Consider the following 20133-nt stretch of genomic DNA (forward strand, 5'->3'; position numbering starts at 1 on the left):
TGATGGATTACTGAGGTGTACTACTTCGCAGTTATGTAAATAACTTAAGCAGAAACCCAGGCTTGTTAAATTTTTGTCTGCCGAAAACAGAAATGAATATTTGTTTTCGAAACTCCAGTGGAATACATGTAACTCCGGAGGAATGAACTATTGAAACAATAAACATAAAAGAAACAGTGATCTCTGAAAACGATCCAGTCAGCATATGTTAAAAAGCTAAGTACACTTTATTGCTTATAACAATTAAAAAGGAGAAAACATTTATGTGGAGAGAATACTTTAAGGTGTCTTTTCCCTTTTCGAGAATTTTGTTGGCCAAGTTTTTGCTGCCACTTCATATATAACCATTTACATGACTGTGCCTTTCATACAAGGCAAGGCCACGAAATTCTATTTTACAGCATTTTCAAAACCTGAGTTGGACCTGCCAGGGCACCTTGAAACAAGCAACCACAAGGACGTTATATGGACATTGCACAATGTTGCTTGACAGCAAATACCATGATTCAATGTAAAAAGTGAGAGTATTATGTCCTTAGTAGTTAAGGCGTGTGGCATGTCAGACATCGTGAAGTTCAAATCTAACCCAGGGGGAGGGGGTACTCCCTTCTATGGGCTATGTAGGTATGTGTGGCCCCAAAGGGTATGGTTTTTCAGCCGTCTTGGTCATAAATAGGGTATCGATTTTGGCCATTTTGGTCAGATTTTTGCACACTGTTTTCTATAGAAGAAGCTACTTTTTCATCATTATCAATAAGACCATCAACAAAAGCCCTTCATACATTATGTTTAGGGCAACTGTGCCAGCTGCAATGGCCATAAATAGGGTATCGAGTTTTTGGTCAAGTCATAAATAGGGGAGGAGAAATTGCAGATTTTGGTCATAAATAATAATAATAATAATAATAATAATAATAATAATAATAATAATAATAATAATAATAATAATAATAATCAATATTTAAACAGGGTGACCCCTTCAGTCGCAGGACTGGTATCAACGGGGGCCCTGTATAACGTAAAATAAAAAGAGCATGTATAAATAATATATATCTATAAAAAAACTAACTACTTTAAAAGATACGCTGAAATGTTTAAAAAATTTAAAAGCTTAAAAAGGTAATAGCGTTCTCATAAAAATTGGATATAGAATTGAAAATGTTCTAAAAAATAACCTAAGAAAATAGCTCTGGGTTGGCTGTTGGACAGGAGCTCTCTTCTTTCGTCGGTTTTGAGCAGCCCGTGAGAAAGAAAACTTCTAGTGGGCGCCATTTTGGATTTTCCCTCACTCCTGTCGCCAAGGTTCAGCTTGTCAGGCTTACAAGATCTGTTCTTCTTGCAAGTTTACTGCTTCAGTGCAATGATATCTCCGTGAATCCTGGACCTTCCACTAAAATAACCTGTCCTCGGTGTCTCAAGACGGTCAGAAGAAATCAGGCTTTTGGATTTTGCGTTTTATGCAAATCGCGCTTCCATTTAAAATGCCTGGATGCGAACTTTGAATCTGGCTCGACTTGTCATTTCTGCTCAGTTCCATCTTCTGCTGAGCAACAGTTCGATGACAGTCTAAACGATAGCTTTGTTGTACCAGCAACATCTGATGCTACCCTAAAGTTGCGTGGTCTTAAGTTCATCCATCAAAACATCAGAAGCTTGAGGAAGAAGTTAAATGAACTTCGTGTTTTCATAACGCAAAGTCCACGAATTCACATCATAGCTTTAACTGAGACATGGCTCAACAGTAACATTTCGGATGCAGAAGTGTCATTGCCTGGCTTTACACTTTTTAGAAGAGATAGATTGGTGAGGAAAGGAGGCGGTGTAGCAGTGTTTGTCAGTGAGTCAATTAATGCTGTGCGCCGATCTGACCTCGAGATTGATGAATCTGTCTGAAATAGGGTAAGGGTTTTGGGAAGTGGGCCATACAATCCCACCCAATTTTTCTGGGAGTACCCCCACTTCCCCCGCCCTGGAGATCTAGCAACACAGTAATCCTCATGGAAGGGTTTCTTCAGTAAGCAAGACAAATAATATCTTTTTTTTTGTTAGACATCAGTCAAAATAGAATTAAATGAGTTGGAATGCATTTGTTCTTGGTTCCATGTGAACCTTACAAGCTTTGAAGTGTGTTTCATTTAGAAATTCTCATTGAATGGCCAATGCTGCCACTGAACTGAGAAGTTTTAAAAAATTGAGCAATGGCTTCAGGGATATTTGGGGAGATATCAATGTTTCACATAAATCCAGCAAATTGAGTTTTATACTCAAACAGTCCCACAACTGAACCTTTCAACATTACATTTTGCAGATGGAATGGCTCAGTGGAATTTACAATGGAGCTCTACGCAGAATATTGCCACAAGTGAACACATGGTCATGATCCCAGTCACATTCAAACATTACATTTTTAACCTGCCATAATGGGATCTGATTATGGCAAATTCCATTGCACTTAATAAAATAATCATTTACTTCCTACACTATTAACAGATTAACCCAGTTTTAAATTCCTTTTCAATATCATAGCGGTGATGAGAACAAAATTGAATTACAAATCTGTAATCCTCATCCTCACTTATGTAAAATAAGTGACGCAGCATTAGACTGGAGATCCTTTTTTGCTCCTGGCAAGGAATGTCTACAAATACAATTTGACATCCCTTCAGCTAATGAAAGCCTTTGCTTTGATTACTGTAGAGATCCAAAAGGTAATGGGATCATTACCCTTGATTCCATTCGACGAATGAGTGGAACTAATTGAAGAGAGAAAATGAGAAATTTATATCAACACAAAGTAATAAAAAATGTGCCAAATTTGTATGTGTGCATGTAGATTTAAAATGAGTCAAAAACTAACTGCAGGTGAAATGTCTTGATTTAAGAAGAGACTTTTAAAGTGAGGACCATTCCTGGATGGGGAAAATTTACACCAAATAATGATCTTGTACTGTAACAGCTGATAGTTGAAATGTCAACAGTTCGAAAAAATCTTATAGCTGGCAGGAAAGGAAACCCTAAAATTGATGGTGAGTTGCAAGAAGCGAACCCTAAGAAGGATCTGCAAACAGTTAATAAACTATGCCAATACACCTTGTAACAAATGAACTGCATCAAAAATTACAGGCAGTCTGACTGAGGTGGTGGGCTTTTTAAAGGTATTGACATACCAGTGTTAGCGACACAGGTATCCCAACCAGGCCTGTTCCACAGATTCTCTCTTATTACTTGACGTGTTGCAAGGTCGTCATATGCTGTGGATAAACAACACACCCTTATTTCTTCTAAAAGCCTGGCTACTGATTCGTCCCACGTTGATAATAAACAACTCATTATGGCAAATCCTGTGGAATAATAGACAAGCCTGCAGAAGAAGGTCAGTGGGATCAGCACACCCCAAACTCACCAATCCCCCTTGGGCAATCACATAAGTAAAATAACATATTGCAACTTAAGATCCTCCAATAGTTGTAGGGTCAAATGTGACTTGACTTGCTAAGTTTGTACATGTTCATGCGGAGTTAATGGCAGATTCAAAGGGATCTCATATTTGTTTTACATTGCCCTTATTCCAAAGGCAATAATATTGATATTTTACTCTGTTATGATGTAATATATGTTATTTCCAACAATACTTTATCCTTATCAGCTCTCCACCTATGGAAAACTTGTCTCCTTTATTTGGGATATGTTACTGTCGTAGCTACCCAAAAGAGCAACCTCTCCAAAGTTACGCAAAATATTATTAGTAAGAGAACTGATCTGCACGCATTGCATGCCTACGGTGCTATACAATAGACCAAACCTAGACAATCACTTTCATCTGAAATTAATTTATCTACAAAAGCATGGAAAAACATGTTAATACTTACCCCATATGTGGTGAACAACATACAGTTCACCTATCTGAGAAAACAGTCCTGCCACAGCATCATCCTCTTCTTGACGAATTTGAATTGCCTGGCCCCTGTCAAGTACAATATGGATTAACATGAGTCACATGTGCTACATGTATGAACATAACTGAAACAGGCAAGACTTAAATCACAACTGGTTTGAACAGAAATGGAAATATTTATACAATAACCATAACCAATAAAGAAAGAGTATCTGGGTTGGAACAAGGTTTAGAATACAGTTGAGCCTCCACAAACAGCCTCCTCTCAACAATGACCACTTTTTCGTCCTGATGAATTCTCCATCACGCACCCTTACATGTATTTTAAACTCTTCAACGGCACCAGTCACTAAATGGCATCTAGGCTGCCAAAATAACCTCTCTACAATGTCCAGTTACTCGATGGCTGATGAATGGTGTATACAAAACACATTTTTTTATTGCAATAAGTTACAAAACTTGATCCATACCAGGCATTGCTGTTTCTGTTTGGTTTCAGTTTTTATATAGATATATTTTGATTGTGTTTCATATCTATACGCTATGTACAATTAGCATTTAAAAAAAATAATAAAATGTTTCATCCCTGGGAAAAAAGAACAAAAAACAGGAGTCATATCACACCAATACATGTACCTCCCCATAACTGCCACCTCTCTACAACAGCTATTTTTCTGTCCCCAAGGGTTTTGTTGTGGAGAGGTTCGACTGTAGATATAGGGCAAAATCAAAGGCACTTACCAATTATTTCCCCATTCAATAAGGGTACCTGGCTGAAAACAAATGGCAATAAAACCAGTCATGAATTGTTTACAATTAACAATATATAAGCCTTGAAACAATTCACATAAATTCACCACAAAAGCCCAGATGAGAACTTGAGGATTAATCCTCAGCTACTGTACATACTACAAAAGCCAGCCACCTCTTTACAGCATGGTTTAGGGTACAATAATGGATGGCATTGTGCTAAGTACATGTACATCAAACAAGAACTTAGATACACTGTAGGTCAAGAGTTAAGAGTCATTTTTATTATTATTATTATTATTATTATTATTATGGACAAATTTATAAGGGTTGTAAACAATGAGTGTAATTTGTAATTCGTTTGTAAGTTAGTATTTCCCTGACATATATATTGTCCTAAGAATTTTTACAGTTGTAATTTTTTATAAGCCACTAATAAACATTATTATTATTATTATTATTATTAAAGAATTTCTGAATTTTTTACCAGATACATGTAAGATTCAAGTTTGTATGGAAAAGTGCTCAATAAAGTTTATTATATTATTAAATTATTATTATTATTATTATTATTTATTGGCATTAATTACAAATCACAACGTACACTACCAGAGTATTGTGCAAGCTAATCAAGGCAGGCACTGTAACAACCAATAATACATAAGTCACAATAAAAAATAAAGAACAAAATTTAACTAACAAACACATAAGCAAGTACAATGAGTCAAACTAGTGATAAGTATGACTAATAATGGAAGGAGTTGTGAAAAGGGAGAGTAGTAGTTGTGTTGTATCCAACAGAAATGGCAACCATCAACTGCAGTTACTGCACCAGCACAGTTGGAATAGAGTAAAACTTATCTTCAGAGTCCTATTTGTTACCTTTAAATGATATGTTCTCAGTTCATAAATATGGCTTGGAGACCGTGGCTCAGGTTCACCAAAGAAACTAAACTCACGGAGAAGCTGATTTTCCCTGTTGTTTAGCATAGTTCGCCTCTTTCGTACAAACTCAAGGTACTCCTGGAGGAAGAAAACGATTCTGTTAAATAAGTACTTGTTTCACCTTGCTTGCCCTTACTTGATCAACTGGGCCAGAAGGAAAACATGAGAGAACCAGAAGAATTTGCAACTTCAGCACTGGGCAATTAAACATTATTTAATATTGTCAGTATTTTCTTCTTTATAAGTGCAGGGAATTCAGTGTACATTATTTGCTAAGTATTTGCACTAGACATGTAAAGGATAATCTTAAGTGACTTTCTTCAACTTAGCATAATTTTATCTTATCAAGAATTGAAGTAAGACTTCCATTTGTTTCTTCTTGTTACAGAATTTTTTTTATTCTCATTCCATCTCTCCCAAAAGAAACAAACTATGGGTAATATAATTGACCACACTGTTCTTAAAGTGAGATGATTTTATCTGATACCAATAAACATCTCTTTATATATAATGGTTTCAATACATAACCAGGCCAGGATAAATGAATGACTTTTACATTTGACAAGAAACTGCATACTATTATTGATCATACAAAACCACTGACATAATGATTTTGAAGATCAGCAACTACTGTAGGTAGGTAATGCTAATATAATAAGATTGCTGACCTTCTGCTCTCTGGTGACTTTTCTTATTAATAGTGCATGTAAGTTTAGATTTTGACCTTTTGCTAACTGTGAGGTGATTGAAATCTTGAGCTTACAGTACTAAATGCATAAAGTATAGGGATCTCAAGCTTGAACTTAAATAACACTTTTATTAATAGCTGTATTTTTTTTGGTTTTGTTTTTTTTTTACAGCAGACCTTATTTTCTCTGATGTACTGCTTGGCTTTCACAACTGACTCGTATCCGCCTCTGTATTTCCAAAAGTGAACTATGGATGTAAAATGAAATTATTAACTCATTACTTCATATGTAAAATGAATTCATTAACAGAAACTACAGTTAATCAAGGGTTATACTGCATGTTGGCATGGTCCACTTAAGGACGTTCATGTTACTGCGCATCCTTTCTGTGCACGAAATTCATGTAGCAATGTCATGCCATGTCATACATCAAGCACGTGCACTAAGGAAGAAATATAAGCAAGTATAGGGTTTGGCACTGAATGTGCTGTAATCTCACATGCAATATACTCTCTTGGATGCTAGGTGACCACAAATTTTCTTTCCACAAATCAATTCCTTTCTAGATTTTATCCATGTTAACAAAAAAACAGGAAAAATCTATTTGTGAGAAGTTACAAATATTTTTGCTTTTTCTGCTCTCGTGTGAGCAAAATTTTCTTTGAATGTGGATGGGCAACTCTAATATTTATTCTTTTTCTAGGCCTATTTAACTTCAAGAAATGGCATCAGCTCTAAAAAATTACTCAATACACTTAAGTTAGTTGTGTTGAACTGAGTACGTTTACCTGAGCTAAATTTCACTAACGTACCGGTAGCTTTTTTATGTCCAATAGTTGTAAGCTAACTTTGTCTTAAAATAACAAAAACCTACAATAATGCATGGTCTTCAATGCACCTTATCTCAAAAATGAGCACGGTGACTCCCTATTTTTTGAGCTTTTTGGCAAAAGTTTATCTTAAAAAAAAAATCTTTACCTCACTTCACAATAAGCTTTAAAAAAATCTATTCGTAGGAACATTTTGGGTGTGAATGTTCTTAATAACTTCAAACTGTATGATTGGTATAACCTCAAGGTGAGGAAAAAAGTCCCCCAAAGGGGAGGACTGATGTCTGAAAGGGATGGGGATGCTTATCATCTTTTTACAGGGGAGTTAATTGCAGATTCCAGAATCACTTAGGGTGTTAACAAGGAACGTGTCCTTGATTAAGGGTTAAGAGTTGTTGGCAAAGAAAATTAATTAAGTGCAAAGTCATGATTTGTTCGTGGAATAGAGCAATCAAGCATGATGACAAAGCATTGTTATTATGTCATTAAAGTCCCTGTAGCTCTTATTTGCCTGTCTGTTTTACAAATATATCTTTTAGGTGTCAAATATAGTCTGAACCAATAATGCTCACATTGGTCTCTTTGATCAGGGGTTTAAGTTAAATTTTCAGACAAATGTCCCCGCCCTTATATCCCCCAGGAGACACAGTCCTGCCTGCCTGCCCCAATCCCTTGTGTGAAACAAGCAAGCTGCAACACAGTGTAAAGTGCTTCATCTTTTTTCAGCCTCAAAATGATCAAAAGATAAGAGAAAATGTTTACATTTTAGGCAAGTATCTGTAACGTATCATTCACATAGGTCTACCTGTTGATAAATGCATTGCATGTAATTTTTTACATACTTGCTTGATCAAGCCTTCCAAACATAGTTGTCCAGGCGCCAACTAACTCCCCAGGAAATTGTTTGTCTGCACTGAGTTTGGGTAAAGTCTCTGCACTGAAAAAGTTAATATTTTTTTAATCAAAGTGACTATAAGCCACTTGACTAATAAAATGGATCACTTGTAAACAGGGGCAATTTTCATTGGTTAGCAACATTAACAAGATGGGTCCAAGGATCAAGAGGATTGTTTACTTTGTTGAAAACCAACTCTTGGTTATTACAAAGCAAAAGGATTGTTACAATGTTTTGACTATAATTTCAGAGTCTTAGTCATGTAGTTAGATCAAAACACGTTAACAGCTTATATATCAAGGTTAATAATTATTTAATTAGCCTTAATATATAAGCTGTTTACTTGTTTTGATATAACTGTAAGCATATAAACAAGCAGTTAAAGCCCACTGGTTTGGTTAAGAAACAAAAGCTGATGACTGTAAGAAATAATGCAAAATGCAACAGTAAGTGAATCCATAGGGGAAGTGACACCATTTAAAACATTCATGAAGTCATCATTGTCTGAGAAGTTACCACAAAGAAAGTACCTCTTCTATATGATCACCAAGGCTAACTTAGGTCACTGAGTAAGGAATGAAATTCCAGTACCGTAATGTTTCTCTGTTGTACATGTATCAGCCATTTCTTACTATCCAGATATATTTTAATTTTTAACTACTAACCCGGTGAGGAAATTTGTCAACTCCATATCAAATATGTTAATAACTTGAACTTCACTACGACTGTGAAAACCTTATACATTGGTCGAGGGATTCATAAAACGTCTTACAGGAAGCAAAGGGGTGAAGGAAGGAGTGAAGGAAGTAGCAAAGGAAGGATCGAGTGAATCTCCCATCCATACATACAACTTCGATTTTGCAAGTTAAAAACAGGATTTATTTGATACTGATTATAAAAAATACTCTGGTGAGAGAAGTTAATTGTGAAGAAGATGAAAAAAAAAAAGATTTTCTGCGAAATCCATAGGCTTGTAAACTACGGCAAATCTTAAGAACTAATTATTTGTAATTAAATGCTACATGTACTGTCTAAAGACTAATGTAATGTATTGTAATGGCACCATCACAAATTGAGATACTCACACCAGAGCAACATAATCTTCAATACATTCTGGCTTTACATCATTGACTAGAAAGAAGACAAAACAGTTCATGATATTACCTTTGAAAATTATGCTAAAACAATTATTACAGTCAGTGAACAACATGGGTGAATATTTACCTCAACATTATCTTAGCTTGGTAAATATTTGCAAATCGGTCAGTGTAAAATGAAGACTGCTGACTGCAGACCCGGGGAAAAATGATGATCACAATTGGCTAAGCCAATAAATATTCATGACAAAATTGGGACTAGGAAAAAGTCCAGATAATCGAGAAATCCGGATAATTGGAGTGAAACTGCACTCCTGTTAGCCTGAATAGTATAAACATCACTCAGGTTAACATGAATAATGCTCCATATAGCCTGTTCACAGTTAGCTCTCATTAAGAGAAATGGTTATACAACACAGTTAAAAAGTCTGCAGTCTACATTTTACCCTCAGTCTGCTCTCCGAACCTTCAGTGAAAAAATTCATTTTGTTACATACAGTCGAACCTCCCATAAGCGACCACCCAAAATGTCAAGCCTAAGTGGTCGCTTATGGGAGGTGATTGCTGACAAGAGCTTAGACCATAATGGGTCAAATTTTTTTCTCATTAGAATATGTTACAACACCTTATTTTCCATTTTTTGCGTCATTATCTATCAAGTGGTCACTTACAGGAGGTTAAAAGCAAAGGAAAATTTCCTACTTTTAGCTCTAAAAGTGGTCGCGCTCACTTACGAGAGGCGGTCGCTTACAAGAGGTTCTAAATATAGTGATTTGACTTCGAAACTTTTGGTATTTTGGAAAACTGGTTGCCGAGGAGAGGTGGTTGCTGACGAGTCACTATCTGACTCAGTTCAAGTTGTTGTAACACCTGCTGCACCACAAAAGTAACAAACTTGAACCAATACACAGTCAAACCTCGATTATCTGTACCTTGATTATCTGTACCTCAATTATCCGGATTTCTTGATTGTCCAGACTTTTTCCTAGTCCCAATTTTGTCATGAATATTTATTAGTCATGATCAAGATCTGTAGCAATGTTCTTTTTAAAACTATAGCATTGAAAAGAGCAGTCAAAAGCGAGTTTGTTTTGCTCTTAAAGAACAAAAGCAGCACTTGCACACGTCGTAATGAATGAAGAACACTCGAATGAGTTCTGACTGGCTCAGAGTTGAGTGATTCAAGATGTACAGTAGACCATATTGTTTTTCAAGCGATTTGTAAAAGTGTTGTTTCATGATTACATGCTGCTTTATTTAAACAGTTTTGTTCCTCATTAATATTCATATTTTCGATTTTCTGGACTCTCTATTATCAGGACTATTTCGTCTAGTCCCAACGAGTCCAGATAATCGAGGTTCGACTGTATTTAGCAACTTCAAATCTAGTTTAATGGTTCAGCAACTTCCAGTTTTCCCATGAACGATCTCTTTATATGCTGGATTAGATTTGGCTGGCAATGATACTTCAGTTACTTATTTTGCCAAACAAAAAATGATAATCTGCTATTTTGTTTGTTTATCCCTAATTAAGTTTATACTTTGCTTTTAATGTATGTACAGGGCAGAAACAAACAAGTCTACACCACTTGCATCGACCCCAAAGCTATGTAATAGATACGAAGGTTCTCGTACTCTTTGAATAGATCCATTAATACTCAGCTTATCATTGCTAACTAGAGCTATAAGCTTGATTACAGTAAAACTCCACTGTTTCTATTTTTACCCAACGCTTTGGAGAAACTGCATTATTTCCTGTCTATAGAAAACAATCAGGGGCTGTGACATAACCTTCAATAATGTTCTGATCTAATAATAAGCGATGAGACGTTTTAAAATTGGCAAAACTTACATTCAAACTCGTAAAGTGTGTCTTTTTCTGTCAAAAGTTTCGAGTGAGCATCTGTTGCCTTTTCCACTGATTCTTCTCCGAACAGTTTCCTTTTATAGCTGGTAATCGATAGTGCTCTGGCCGATTTGAAACTTTCTCCAGCAGGTAAGAAAGGTCGTTTAAAAATGGAAAATGCTCGTTTTGTAATTGATAGCGTCGCCATGTTGGATTCTCGAGAGCTTACTCTAGGTAGGTACGTGATATATGATAATTATTGTGTACCATACTTTTCTTCAGTTTAGGCCTCGTGGCCCGACCGTCGCCCCGCCCAAACAGGGCGACTAATAAGACGTAGAAATTTTAAAGTGCAACAATCACTGGATAATTTGTGTTTGAGAAAAATTCGGGTAGGAAAATCACATGATTATCGTGATGTCATCGTTTTTGAAAAGCTCCGTTTTCAATTCCGTTTTTTATTCCGGAATTGAGTAAATCGAACGCATGCTTAGGAAGGGGAGGGGGGACAAGAAGGTCAGAATCTCCCGCTTCCCGTACCCTGCTCTCCCGCTTCCCGTACCTTTATCTCCCGGCTTCCGCCCCTATCCGTCTTGCTCCCGTTCCCTGTAAATTAGACTTTCTGAAAAGTCCTTCGTCTTGTTTATTCAGTACCCCCGAGACGAAAGACTTTTCCTGCTTGATTGCCGCCAATTTCAGCGACCCAAAAACGGGTCGCTGCGCTTCAACCAATCAGGGGTCCCCTGGATATCCCTTGGGGACCGAATTGTTTGTCCCACCCTTCTCGGCTTCAATGGACTTCCTCGATGATTCGAAGCTTTCTCTTACTTCAAGAATCTTCCGAACTACGGTTTTGTTTTTGTCTGTGCAATTTCAGCACAAAAAGTTTGTCAAAAGTGAACCTTCGCCACTGGATATCTCCTTTCTGGCGATCATTTCAAGATTCAAACAAGCTTTGGTCTTTTTCGGCCACCCGATATCGTCAATTTTTGTTTAAAATCTTTGTTCGTAATCACTTTAGTACAGAGTAAGCAAATTTGCTCTTTCGACGCTGGAGAAACGCACACACGCTCGATTGTTTTGGTCGGAGTGGTACCGATACTTTCCGCCATTCAGTTCAAGGACTTCCAAATGTAATCTGAGACACCAGTTGCAAGTCACGCCACTCCTCATTGTGGCGCGAAAAGCAAATTAAAACCCTTCAAACGAGACAAGTCGACCTCTCGCGACTTCGTCGTTACTTTCAAATATCATAATTCTATTTTGGCGGAGCAAGTGATGGTGCGATTCAGGGAGCTTGAACATTTGTTAGAAAAAAAAACCAATTGGGACAACCGATCGTAATAATAGGCGATTTTCCAAATTCGCCGACCTATGGGCTGAGCTTACGCTTACCCTCACAATATACCGGTTTTGACAAACTGATGGTAAATGTAAAGGGAATGTAAACTTGGTTTATGTACTCAACGAGCTGACTGGGAGGTTAGAAATAGATATGCTGGATATGGAACATTTTGACGAAGGAGAAGACGTCACCGCAACAAATATAAACATAATTCAAAGTTAATACTTGGCTTCACACTAGAAGTTAAGTTAGTTTCAAGTAAGCACTTGACTCAAGTGCGCTTGAAAATGTGAGTCGCATTTTAGAAAACTTGGCTTCACACCTGATGAAAAAGTATATTACATGAGGCGCTTTCGTAGTAAAATCAGTCATACATATCACAAATGCGATTGTTCGGCAGTAAAATCGGGAAGAAATGCTGTTGGCTTGCTAAAGAGCAAAACAGCAATAGCAGCAACACAAAGGAACAAACGGCAGCTACTGTATTTCTCTAGAATGGCTCAACAACAAGCGGTTTTCGTAAAATAAATTGTCCTGGGGCTTTATTCTTGCTTTAGCTAACCGAGAAAATGCAATTTAGTGTGCAATGTTCAACAGAGTTGTTCGGGTTTAAAGAAATGACCTGGTTGAAACTTGAAACAGCAGCTGGTTTTTAATTTACAGAAGAGCATTTCAGTTGTATTTTACATTTCTAGAGAATGGTCTTTTTTGATTTTATACAACGACTTTTGCTCGTAAAATCCTCGGTATAGTTTAGGTTACACGTTGGAATAAATTAAAGACTGCCTCACCGTACGTCCAACTTGTTTTGGAAAAGAAATTAATGATTTATTAGCGTATGACGTTAAAACTAATATAAAAAAGAACAAAGAATATTTTTCTTGCTGGAATTTTATTATTATTATTATTTGGTGTTGGATGATATAGTCTGTCTCTGAAAATTAAATTCAAGCAAGTTGTTTATCGGTCGGATTATCAGAATTATAGCAACGCTGCACATCGCTTTCAATTGGCTTCCATATCCTATTGGTCAAGTGTGTTCTCAAGTGTGGTGTGGACCATACTTGGCGAAGCACTTCGGCTTCTTTGAACTACGAACGTTTCCATGGTCACTAAGCCGTAAAGTTCAAGTAAGTACATTTTACCTCTTCACTCTCAAAGTAGGTTCCAAGTGCGCTTAGATTATACTTACAAGCTCTAGTGTGAAGCCAAGTAATGTAAGATCGCTTACTTCTCGCTTGTGCGGGAAATTATTGGCACAGAGCAGTATTCACATAAAAAGTAGACACTATAGTGCTTCTATAAAAGCAATTGCTGACATTTCAGCGGTGAATATGAGTTGAAGAAATCAACGCTGGACTTGTGTACGATTGATAACATGATTTCTTACTGAACAAAACAAAGACCGCGCGTAGGTCCGTCAACGAGAGCCTGGAATCGAAAGAGTACGGTTCAAATTTACTGTAATGGTGAGAACTCTAGCCATTTCGAGTTGCTCAGTCTTTTGAGTCTTAAGTTGACTTTGAGTCGAGGCAAGATTTAGATCGACTAGTAATCGGCCTCGGTTTAATAACTTAAACTTTCTTTTGCGATATCACCGATTGGAAACACGAAAGGTGCACTAGAGACAAGCGTAAAACTCGCTTGAAATAAGAGGTGAAAACGTCCGTACAGAACTCTTCTTCCAAGAGATAATAGCTCATTTATCTATTTGGAATGATACAGATTAAGATATTCAGAAAAGCACCTGCATGAAATTTGTGCATATCTAGGAAATCCTTTATTCGCGTTACTCCGGCAGTTGTTTTCCATTATAAACTAGTCAGCAGTATTCCTTTTGCCATCGAGTTCGCATCTTTTCGTTACACGTTTTCGTTTCTTCCTTCAGGGCACTCAATACACAGACCGCATGTTTATGGAATCTCTTAGAACTTTCCGCATTAATAATCCTTGAATTAATTTGACCAACACTTATTTAAGCTTGCCATGCAGGGCTTAATTTTACGTCTGGTCCTAATTGTACGAGACACAGTAAAAGCCAGTAAAAAATGACCACATGCGGAGTGAAAATAAGCCAAAATTAAAAAAAAAAACAACTCACCAAGACGATTACATTTTACAAGAAAAACAAAGGGTTCTTTTTTCAATATTTACTCAGTGTAAGATCATAACTTGATTGCAATGTTAGGTAAATGGTCACCTTAGAGTTTCGTTTAACAAGTCAGTATATGTATCCTTTTTTGTTAACCGCCAATAAGCATTCCCTGGTTGCTTGATGTATTTTTTTGGTCCTATTCAATAAACCAGTCATCTAAATTCAAGATTAGTAGGTAACAAAATTTGCTTTTTGCTTTAATTAGTAAGTAGGAATTTAAATAAGAGACGTAGAATGTAAAATTCAAAGGCAAATGAAGCCGGTCACATCCTAATAAAGCATTGAGATGGTAACAAAAAATAGTAACAAGCTGTTTTTCCTTTTCGTCAGCATATCTGGCCAATATTAACCTGGCGATTTTTTTCTTACACAATGAAGCTCTAAATGGTAGATAATATTACCATTTACGTGCTTGGCGTCATTATAATCATTACCAATTCATAACCTGTAATTAGTTCGTCGACTAAAAGGACCCGAATGTCCCAAATTATATGACATGTACACGGCAAAACACGGAACAAAACCACATAGAAACGATTTAAAAGCATAAAATGATATTGGAAAACTCGCCTGTAATTCAAAAAAATAAAGAAAAAAGAAAACACCGGTAAGTAATTCGCAGTCTATCAAAAATCCGTCGTCAACAGTCTGCCAGTTGTAGATAACGGACACATCAAAAAGAGTGTAAAAACAAAACAAAAAACGATCGATGGTGAGAAAATGAGTTTTCCTCCTGTTAACGATGTTGCCAGGAGATCAGTATTTTACAAATGAGATAATTTTCTGTTTTCTTCGAAAAAGACAATGACAGAAAACAAAACGCTGTAGGAAGTATGAATTAATTCTTGGCTTTTCTTGGTCGCTGTTGCTTGACACACTTTTCTGTCCTCTCATTCTTAACACAAATGCGACTTAAGTTTCTATTTCATTTTAAAACGTAAGATTCTGTATCAATAAGACGTCTAAAGTTTTTGCATTGCGCCCTTTCATTGAATTTAGTCAGTCTACACAATGAGACACAAGCAGGTTTTCTCAGCTCTCCCAGCCGCTAATCGGCTTATTTGAACTTTTCCGACCATATTCTAGATTTCTTTCATTGACGGCCGACCTTGTTCCAGATTTCTCAGGGTTGTTCATAAAAAGCTTGTAAAATCAGACAGAAAGGAGTACTTCAGATAGTAGATGACTTTATTTTGGCCAGGCTTCTAATGCATATGGTGTAACAAGCTCCAACAATAGTAAGATATTTCTCGTATCACACCCTGCAGTTGTCCTTCCGTGAGATCGACCATGAGGCCGCAGTATTTTAATTAACTCTTTTGGCTGTGATGTTAAACGTGTTTAAATCACCTGAATTAGGAACTCAAATGATTGAAGACTGGATCAAAAGCTGAGTTATATGGTTTGTATTCCGAGATGTAAAAAAAAGTATATGTAAAATAACGTTTGCAGCTAATCGTTTTTATAGTGGTCATTGCAACATTTTTCTCTAATCGATTCTTTGGTTTGTCACCTTTACCCAAAGACATTATGCTAATCTATAATGCGAAATTGATTTCGAAATGGGAATTAAATGACCGCAAATGGGTGGGCTTCCCAATGCTAAGAGTAAAAAGCTAATGCAACGGGTACAATTATTACTCACACTGGGATCGCTTGATTTATATTTCGGAAAGAAAAACGAAGTTCGCTCCACACAATCTCCACAAGATCTGAAATAGCTCCTTTTTTCTTTCTTAACGTTCAAGCCTTCAACCAGGCGAAAAGGTTTTCAGCCGAAGACAAGAAGTCATCGCTGAAGTCATGTCATGCTTTAGGGACAGTGTCAACCAAACAGCTGCCGGTGCCACCAACAGCACTTCATCTTTATACGTTCCCGAACCTCAAGTATCACGGATTATTCGAACAGTCTTGTTCAGCCTGATAGCAGTGCTCTCTCTGGTTGGAAACTTTGTAGTGTGTCGAGCAGTCTGGAGGCAGCCTGGAACTAAACCGTTTGCACATTACTTAGTCAGCAACTTGGCTTTCGCTGAAATTCTCAGCACCGTTTCTACGGTCTTCACAATCCACGCCGACGAGCCGCCATTTTCTTGGAAGCTGGGATACGTTATGTGCAAGATTCTGGATCCTTTACAAATGACAAGTGTGCTGGTTATCACAACAACATTAGCCATTCTTTCATTTTATCGCTGTCTTCTCCTCGTCAAACCACTGGTCGCCAAACCAACTCCTCGAAAAATCTGTTGTCTTATAATTGTCACATGGGTGGGGTCTATCGGGTTAACGGTCCCCGCATCAGTTTTCCGTGTTGTGAATTCGTACGGTGACAACTGCGAGATTCATGCGTGCGAAGAAATATTTCCAGAAGGCTATGCACACTACCAAGATGCTTATACAGTCGTTCTGTTTGTGATCAACTTTGCCATGCCACTTGTCATAATGGCGATATCTTACGCTTTGGTGAGCAAAAAACTCAGGGAGCACATATTTGTCATCGAGAGACTTCGAGACGCACAAAGCAAATCCCTTACAGCGGTTCAACTCTCCACGTGTGTAGAGGACATGAACCAAGAAAAAATAGAGCTCGTCGACATTGCAATCAATGATAAGACAGAAACGGTGGAGAGAAAAACAGAAAAAATGAATAACGCTCTCCGTGGAAATTCTGAAGAAGGTAACAACGAAAACACCCACAATCTATTGCGTAATCAAAATGAATTGACGAGGAACAACAAAAGTAACTTTGAACTAGAGAGTGACTTGCTGAGAATGGTATTTGTCATTGTGTTGATTTTTGTTGTGTGCTACATTCCTTTCCAAGTTCAGTTCCTTTTGCATGAATTTAAAGTGGAGACCTTTTTAGTCTGGCAGCATCGTTTCACTTTTACCAGGTTTGTTTTTATTCTGGCCTGCTTGCCAAGCGCCTTGCATCCTGTGTTTTATGGAATGATGAGCAAGTTTTATCGGAAAGCTTTTATCAGAATGATTTCCTGTCGAGGCACAAAATAATTCTTCGTCCTAGTTTTACATTCAAACCATAGGGAAGATATTTGTTTACAAACATTGTTTTTTTAATTAAAATTTTCCAAACGCCAATAGTTCTCGGTTGGCATATTTGCTATCGCTGAAGACGTTTTTAACCCAAACATCTTTGTTTACTACTGAAAAACTCATGCTTGAACGTTTTTCACTAAGTTATATGAGAACAAAGAGAAACTGTGGGGTTTATTACTTCGGTTGACTTGGGTCTCCAGAAGACGTTTCATTTTATTATTATGGAAATTATAGTATTTCGATGATTTTGTTTCAATTTTTGCAATATTGTTTTTAACATTTTCAATTGGCTGTCGTTTAGAGTCATTCAACTGACTCTTCTCGTTAGATAGACCCATTAAGGATAGCTTTCCAAAAAGCTTAACACAAAGATTTCAATGACTAGGGTGTTATGATATTTACTATTCACCGGTAAATGTTAGCTGTAGCTATAGATTCGATATAGTTGCAATTCTTAGTGTTCGGAAGTAATTGTTTGTTATTGTACTTAAAGAAAAGTAAAAGCGTTGAAGACTGAATAGCTTCATCTTCTTGAAGCACCTCAGTACCGGCTCGTTCCTCGTTTTAGCCTGCCATATGCCTTACTCGGGCTAAATACAAATAGGTGTTTGCAAAAAGCAATTTCCAAGTTACCTTGTGCCTCTGTTTCAAAACGAGTCTTGTTGCAAAACCTTTTATACGGCCGTTTGATTTGCATGAAAATGAATATGTAGACGCAACTCATTTTCATATGAATGGTTTCGCAGAAAGAATCGTTTTGACACAGAGGCAAACGGGCAACTCGGAAACGGCCCAGCACGTAATTGCTCTCGCTCCAGACCACCTTGGATAAACTGTGTATAGTTTTGTGACCAGAGAAATAGCGGCTGGTTATTAGTCAAGTTTATGTGCATTGGAAACCCTGATTTCGAGAAAGCGAAGTAGGCATATGTACGAATTGCGGACCTATGTGTATCAGTCCTCATCAATTGGCTACCATCGATGTAATAAACGTCAGCTTGATGCGTGAGCATGAACATAATTATTCAGTTTGCTTTGTTTGTGTCATCTAGCCTATTGCTCACTACTTGCCGAAAAAGTTTGATGAATTGGAAGTCTCGAGGAAGTCTCTAGATTAGATTTCGCAGTCCAAATCTCACTTTCATTTCTCCATGTCTCACTTCCTTTAAGCTGCTAACTATAATTTATAGTAAATTTAAATCAGTGGAAACATGTCGATTTGTTCCTTATGGCAGCCTTGTACTAAACACCATGTAATTGTTTGAGCAGCTGTTCTCACCTTGGCTTCTGAATCAAAAGCTTCTTCTGTTTAATGGTTGCTAAATTTAAATAACAAAACTAATTTGACACCAATGTTTTTGGGCAGATGCCCTTGTATTCTTGGTTTTCAATCATGGCAAACATTATCTATGTATCGAACTTTGATTGGATTAAAGACAAAGCGCATCCTAATGTGAAACAGGGGATCGCTCACGTCAAGCCGAAGGAGGGCCGGATGACAAATCTATGCCTGATCAAGGCAACCATGAAGGAAAAATTGTGGAGAATTGTAACTAACTGACTGTACAGTTCGAAACAGCTGGACAATTTCAGATCGATTTATGGAACAGTTCTCCCTTAGCAACTCGCGATAGCTGAGTAAGTATGATGAATGCTGCTTTAAAAGTGACTGTTAAAAAATATTGGCGTTCAAACGCCATGTGATTCAGTGTATGTGATTATCATTTGAAATGTCATGCAGACTGTTATTAAAGTGATCAGTCTGTGCATAATCCAGTAAGCATTCCATATTTGAATGGAAGCCACGGTTGAATGATTGTGGCACTATTCAGTTCAACTTTCAAAATTCCAACCCTACAATCAAATCCGCTCTGAATCAATATAATAAAAGCCATCATCGTTATTTGGACGGAACACTTGACACATTTTGACTGTAATATGTTCATGTTTCATTCAACGTTCACTGTACATGAAAACGCCAAACAGTTTAGTGAAGTCTAAGGGTCGGTTCAAACCGATCAAGGCATTTAAACTAGCTGAAACTATGTATATGTCTCAATCGATACAATCACTGCCATTAGCAGTTCCAAGGATTCTACACAAACACGACATAAAGGATTACTTAGCGGAGATTTATGACGTCTCTCTCTTTCAGTGTGTCTGTTCGGGTTTCCTTTCAATACTCAGTAATGTGGAATGCTGACTAAATAATGAAGTTGTTACGGTCAAAATAACACACATTACACCACAAGTAAATTATAATAAACAATTATTGGATGAGGTTTTTGTGATATCCAGAACTGATAATCAAGGTCGAGGTAGGGGTTATCAGTCAAAGTCGAAGGCTGAGGCTGATAACCCTTACCGAAACGATATGTATAATAACAAGTATTATTATACATCGAACTCACTTTCTCTTTTCTGATTGGCCGAAAGCATACAGTGAATTTTCGAAATCAGCGCTTGTGACGTCATCTCTGGAGATTATACAATAATCATGTCAAGGACACTCAAGGTCACGGGTAATCATCTCATGTATGACCGCGGAGCATGATTCCTAAGTAAAATCATGTCAAGTTCGCGCGCTTTGTTTTGCTTGGCGTCAGTGAAGAAGCAAAAACATGACTTCCAT

General features: G+C 37.2%; 2 protein-coding genes and 1 long non-coding RNA gene across 3 annotated transcripts in view; 1 reads left to right on the forward strand and 2 right to left on the reverse strand.

The window, feature by feature from the left end:
* The window catches only part of LOC145462502 (uncharacterized), a 212152-nt gene that overhangs the window by 90133 nt on the left and 101886 nt on the right, over positions 1–20133 (reverse strand). The window lies entirely within an intron of this gene.
* Positions 1894–11203, reverse strand: LOC145462467 (protein NipSnap homolog 1-like). The gene is made up of 9 exons (XM_081446004.1): positions 10954–11203; positions 9090–9135; positions 7952–8046; positions 6456–6526; positions 5528–5668; positions 4637–4668; positions 3870–3964; positions 3168–3251; positions 1894–2753 (listed from the first exon to the last, which is right to left on the reverse strand). Exons 1-9 carry the CDS (start codon positions 11153–11155, stop codon positions 2689–2691), a joined length of 831 nt encoding a protein of 276 aa, XP_081302130.1. The 5' UTR covers positions 11156–11203; the 3' UTR covers positions 1894–2688.
* Positions 15770–17456, forward strand: LOC145464060 (orexin receptor type 2-like). The gene has a single exon (XM_081447877.1). It carries the CDS (start codon positions 16251–16253, stop codon positions 17454–17456), a length of 1206 nt encoding a protein of 401 aa, XP_081304003.1. The 5' UTR covers positions 15770–16250.

Source organism: Orbicella franksi, chromosome 12 (genome assembly GCF_964199315.1).
Source record: "Orbicella franksi chromosome 12, jaOrbFran1.1, whole genome shotgun sequence".
Taxonomy (NCBI): domain Eukaryota; kingdom Metazoa; phylum Cnidaria; class Anthozoa; order Scleractinia; family Merulinidae; genus Orbicella; species Orbicella franksi.

Coding starts and splice junctions, on each gene's coding strand:
- LOC145464060 (XM_081447877.1), top strand. CDS start 16,251: ATGTCATGCTTTAGGGACAGTGTCAACCAAACAGCTGCCGGTGCCACC.
- LOC145462467 (XM_081446004.1), bottom strand. CDS start 11,155: ATGGCGACGCTATCAATTACAAAACGAGCATTTTCCATTTTTAAACGA. Junction 6,527..7,951: donor TGGAAGGCTTGATCAAGCAA/GTATGTAAAAAA, acceptor TTACATCCATAG/TTCACTTTTGGAAATACAGA. Junction 3,965..4,636: donor ATTGAATGGGGAAATAATTG/GTAAGTGCCTTT, acceptor TGTACTTGACAG/GGGCCAGGCAATTCAAATTC.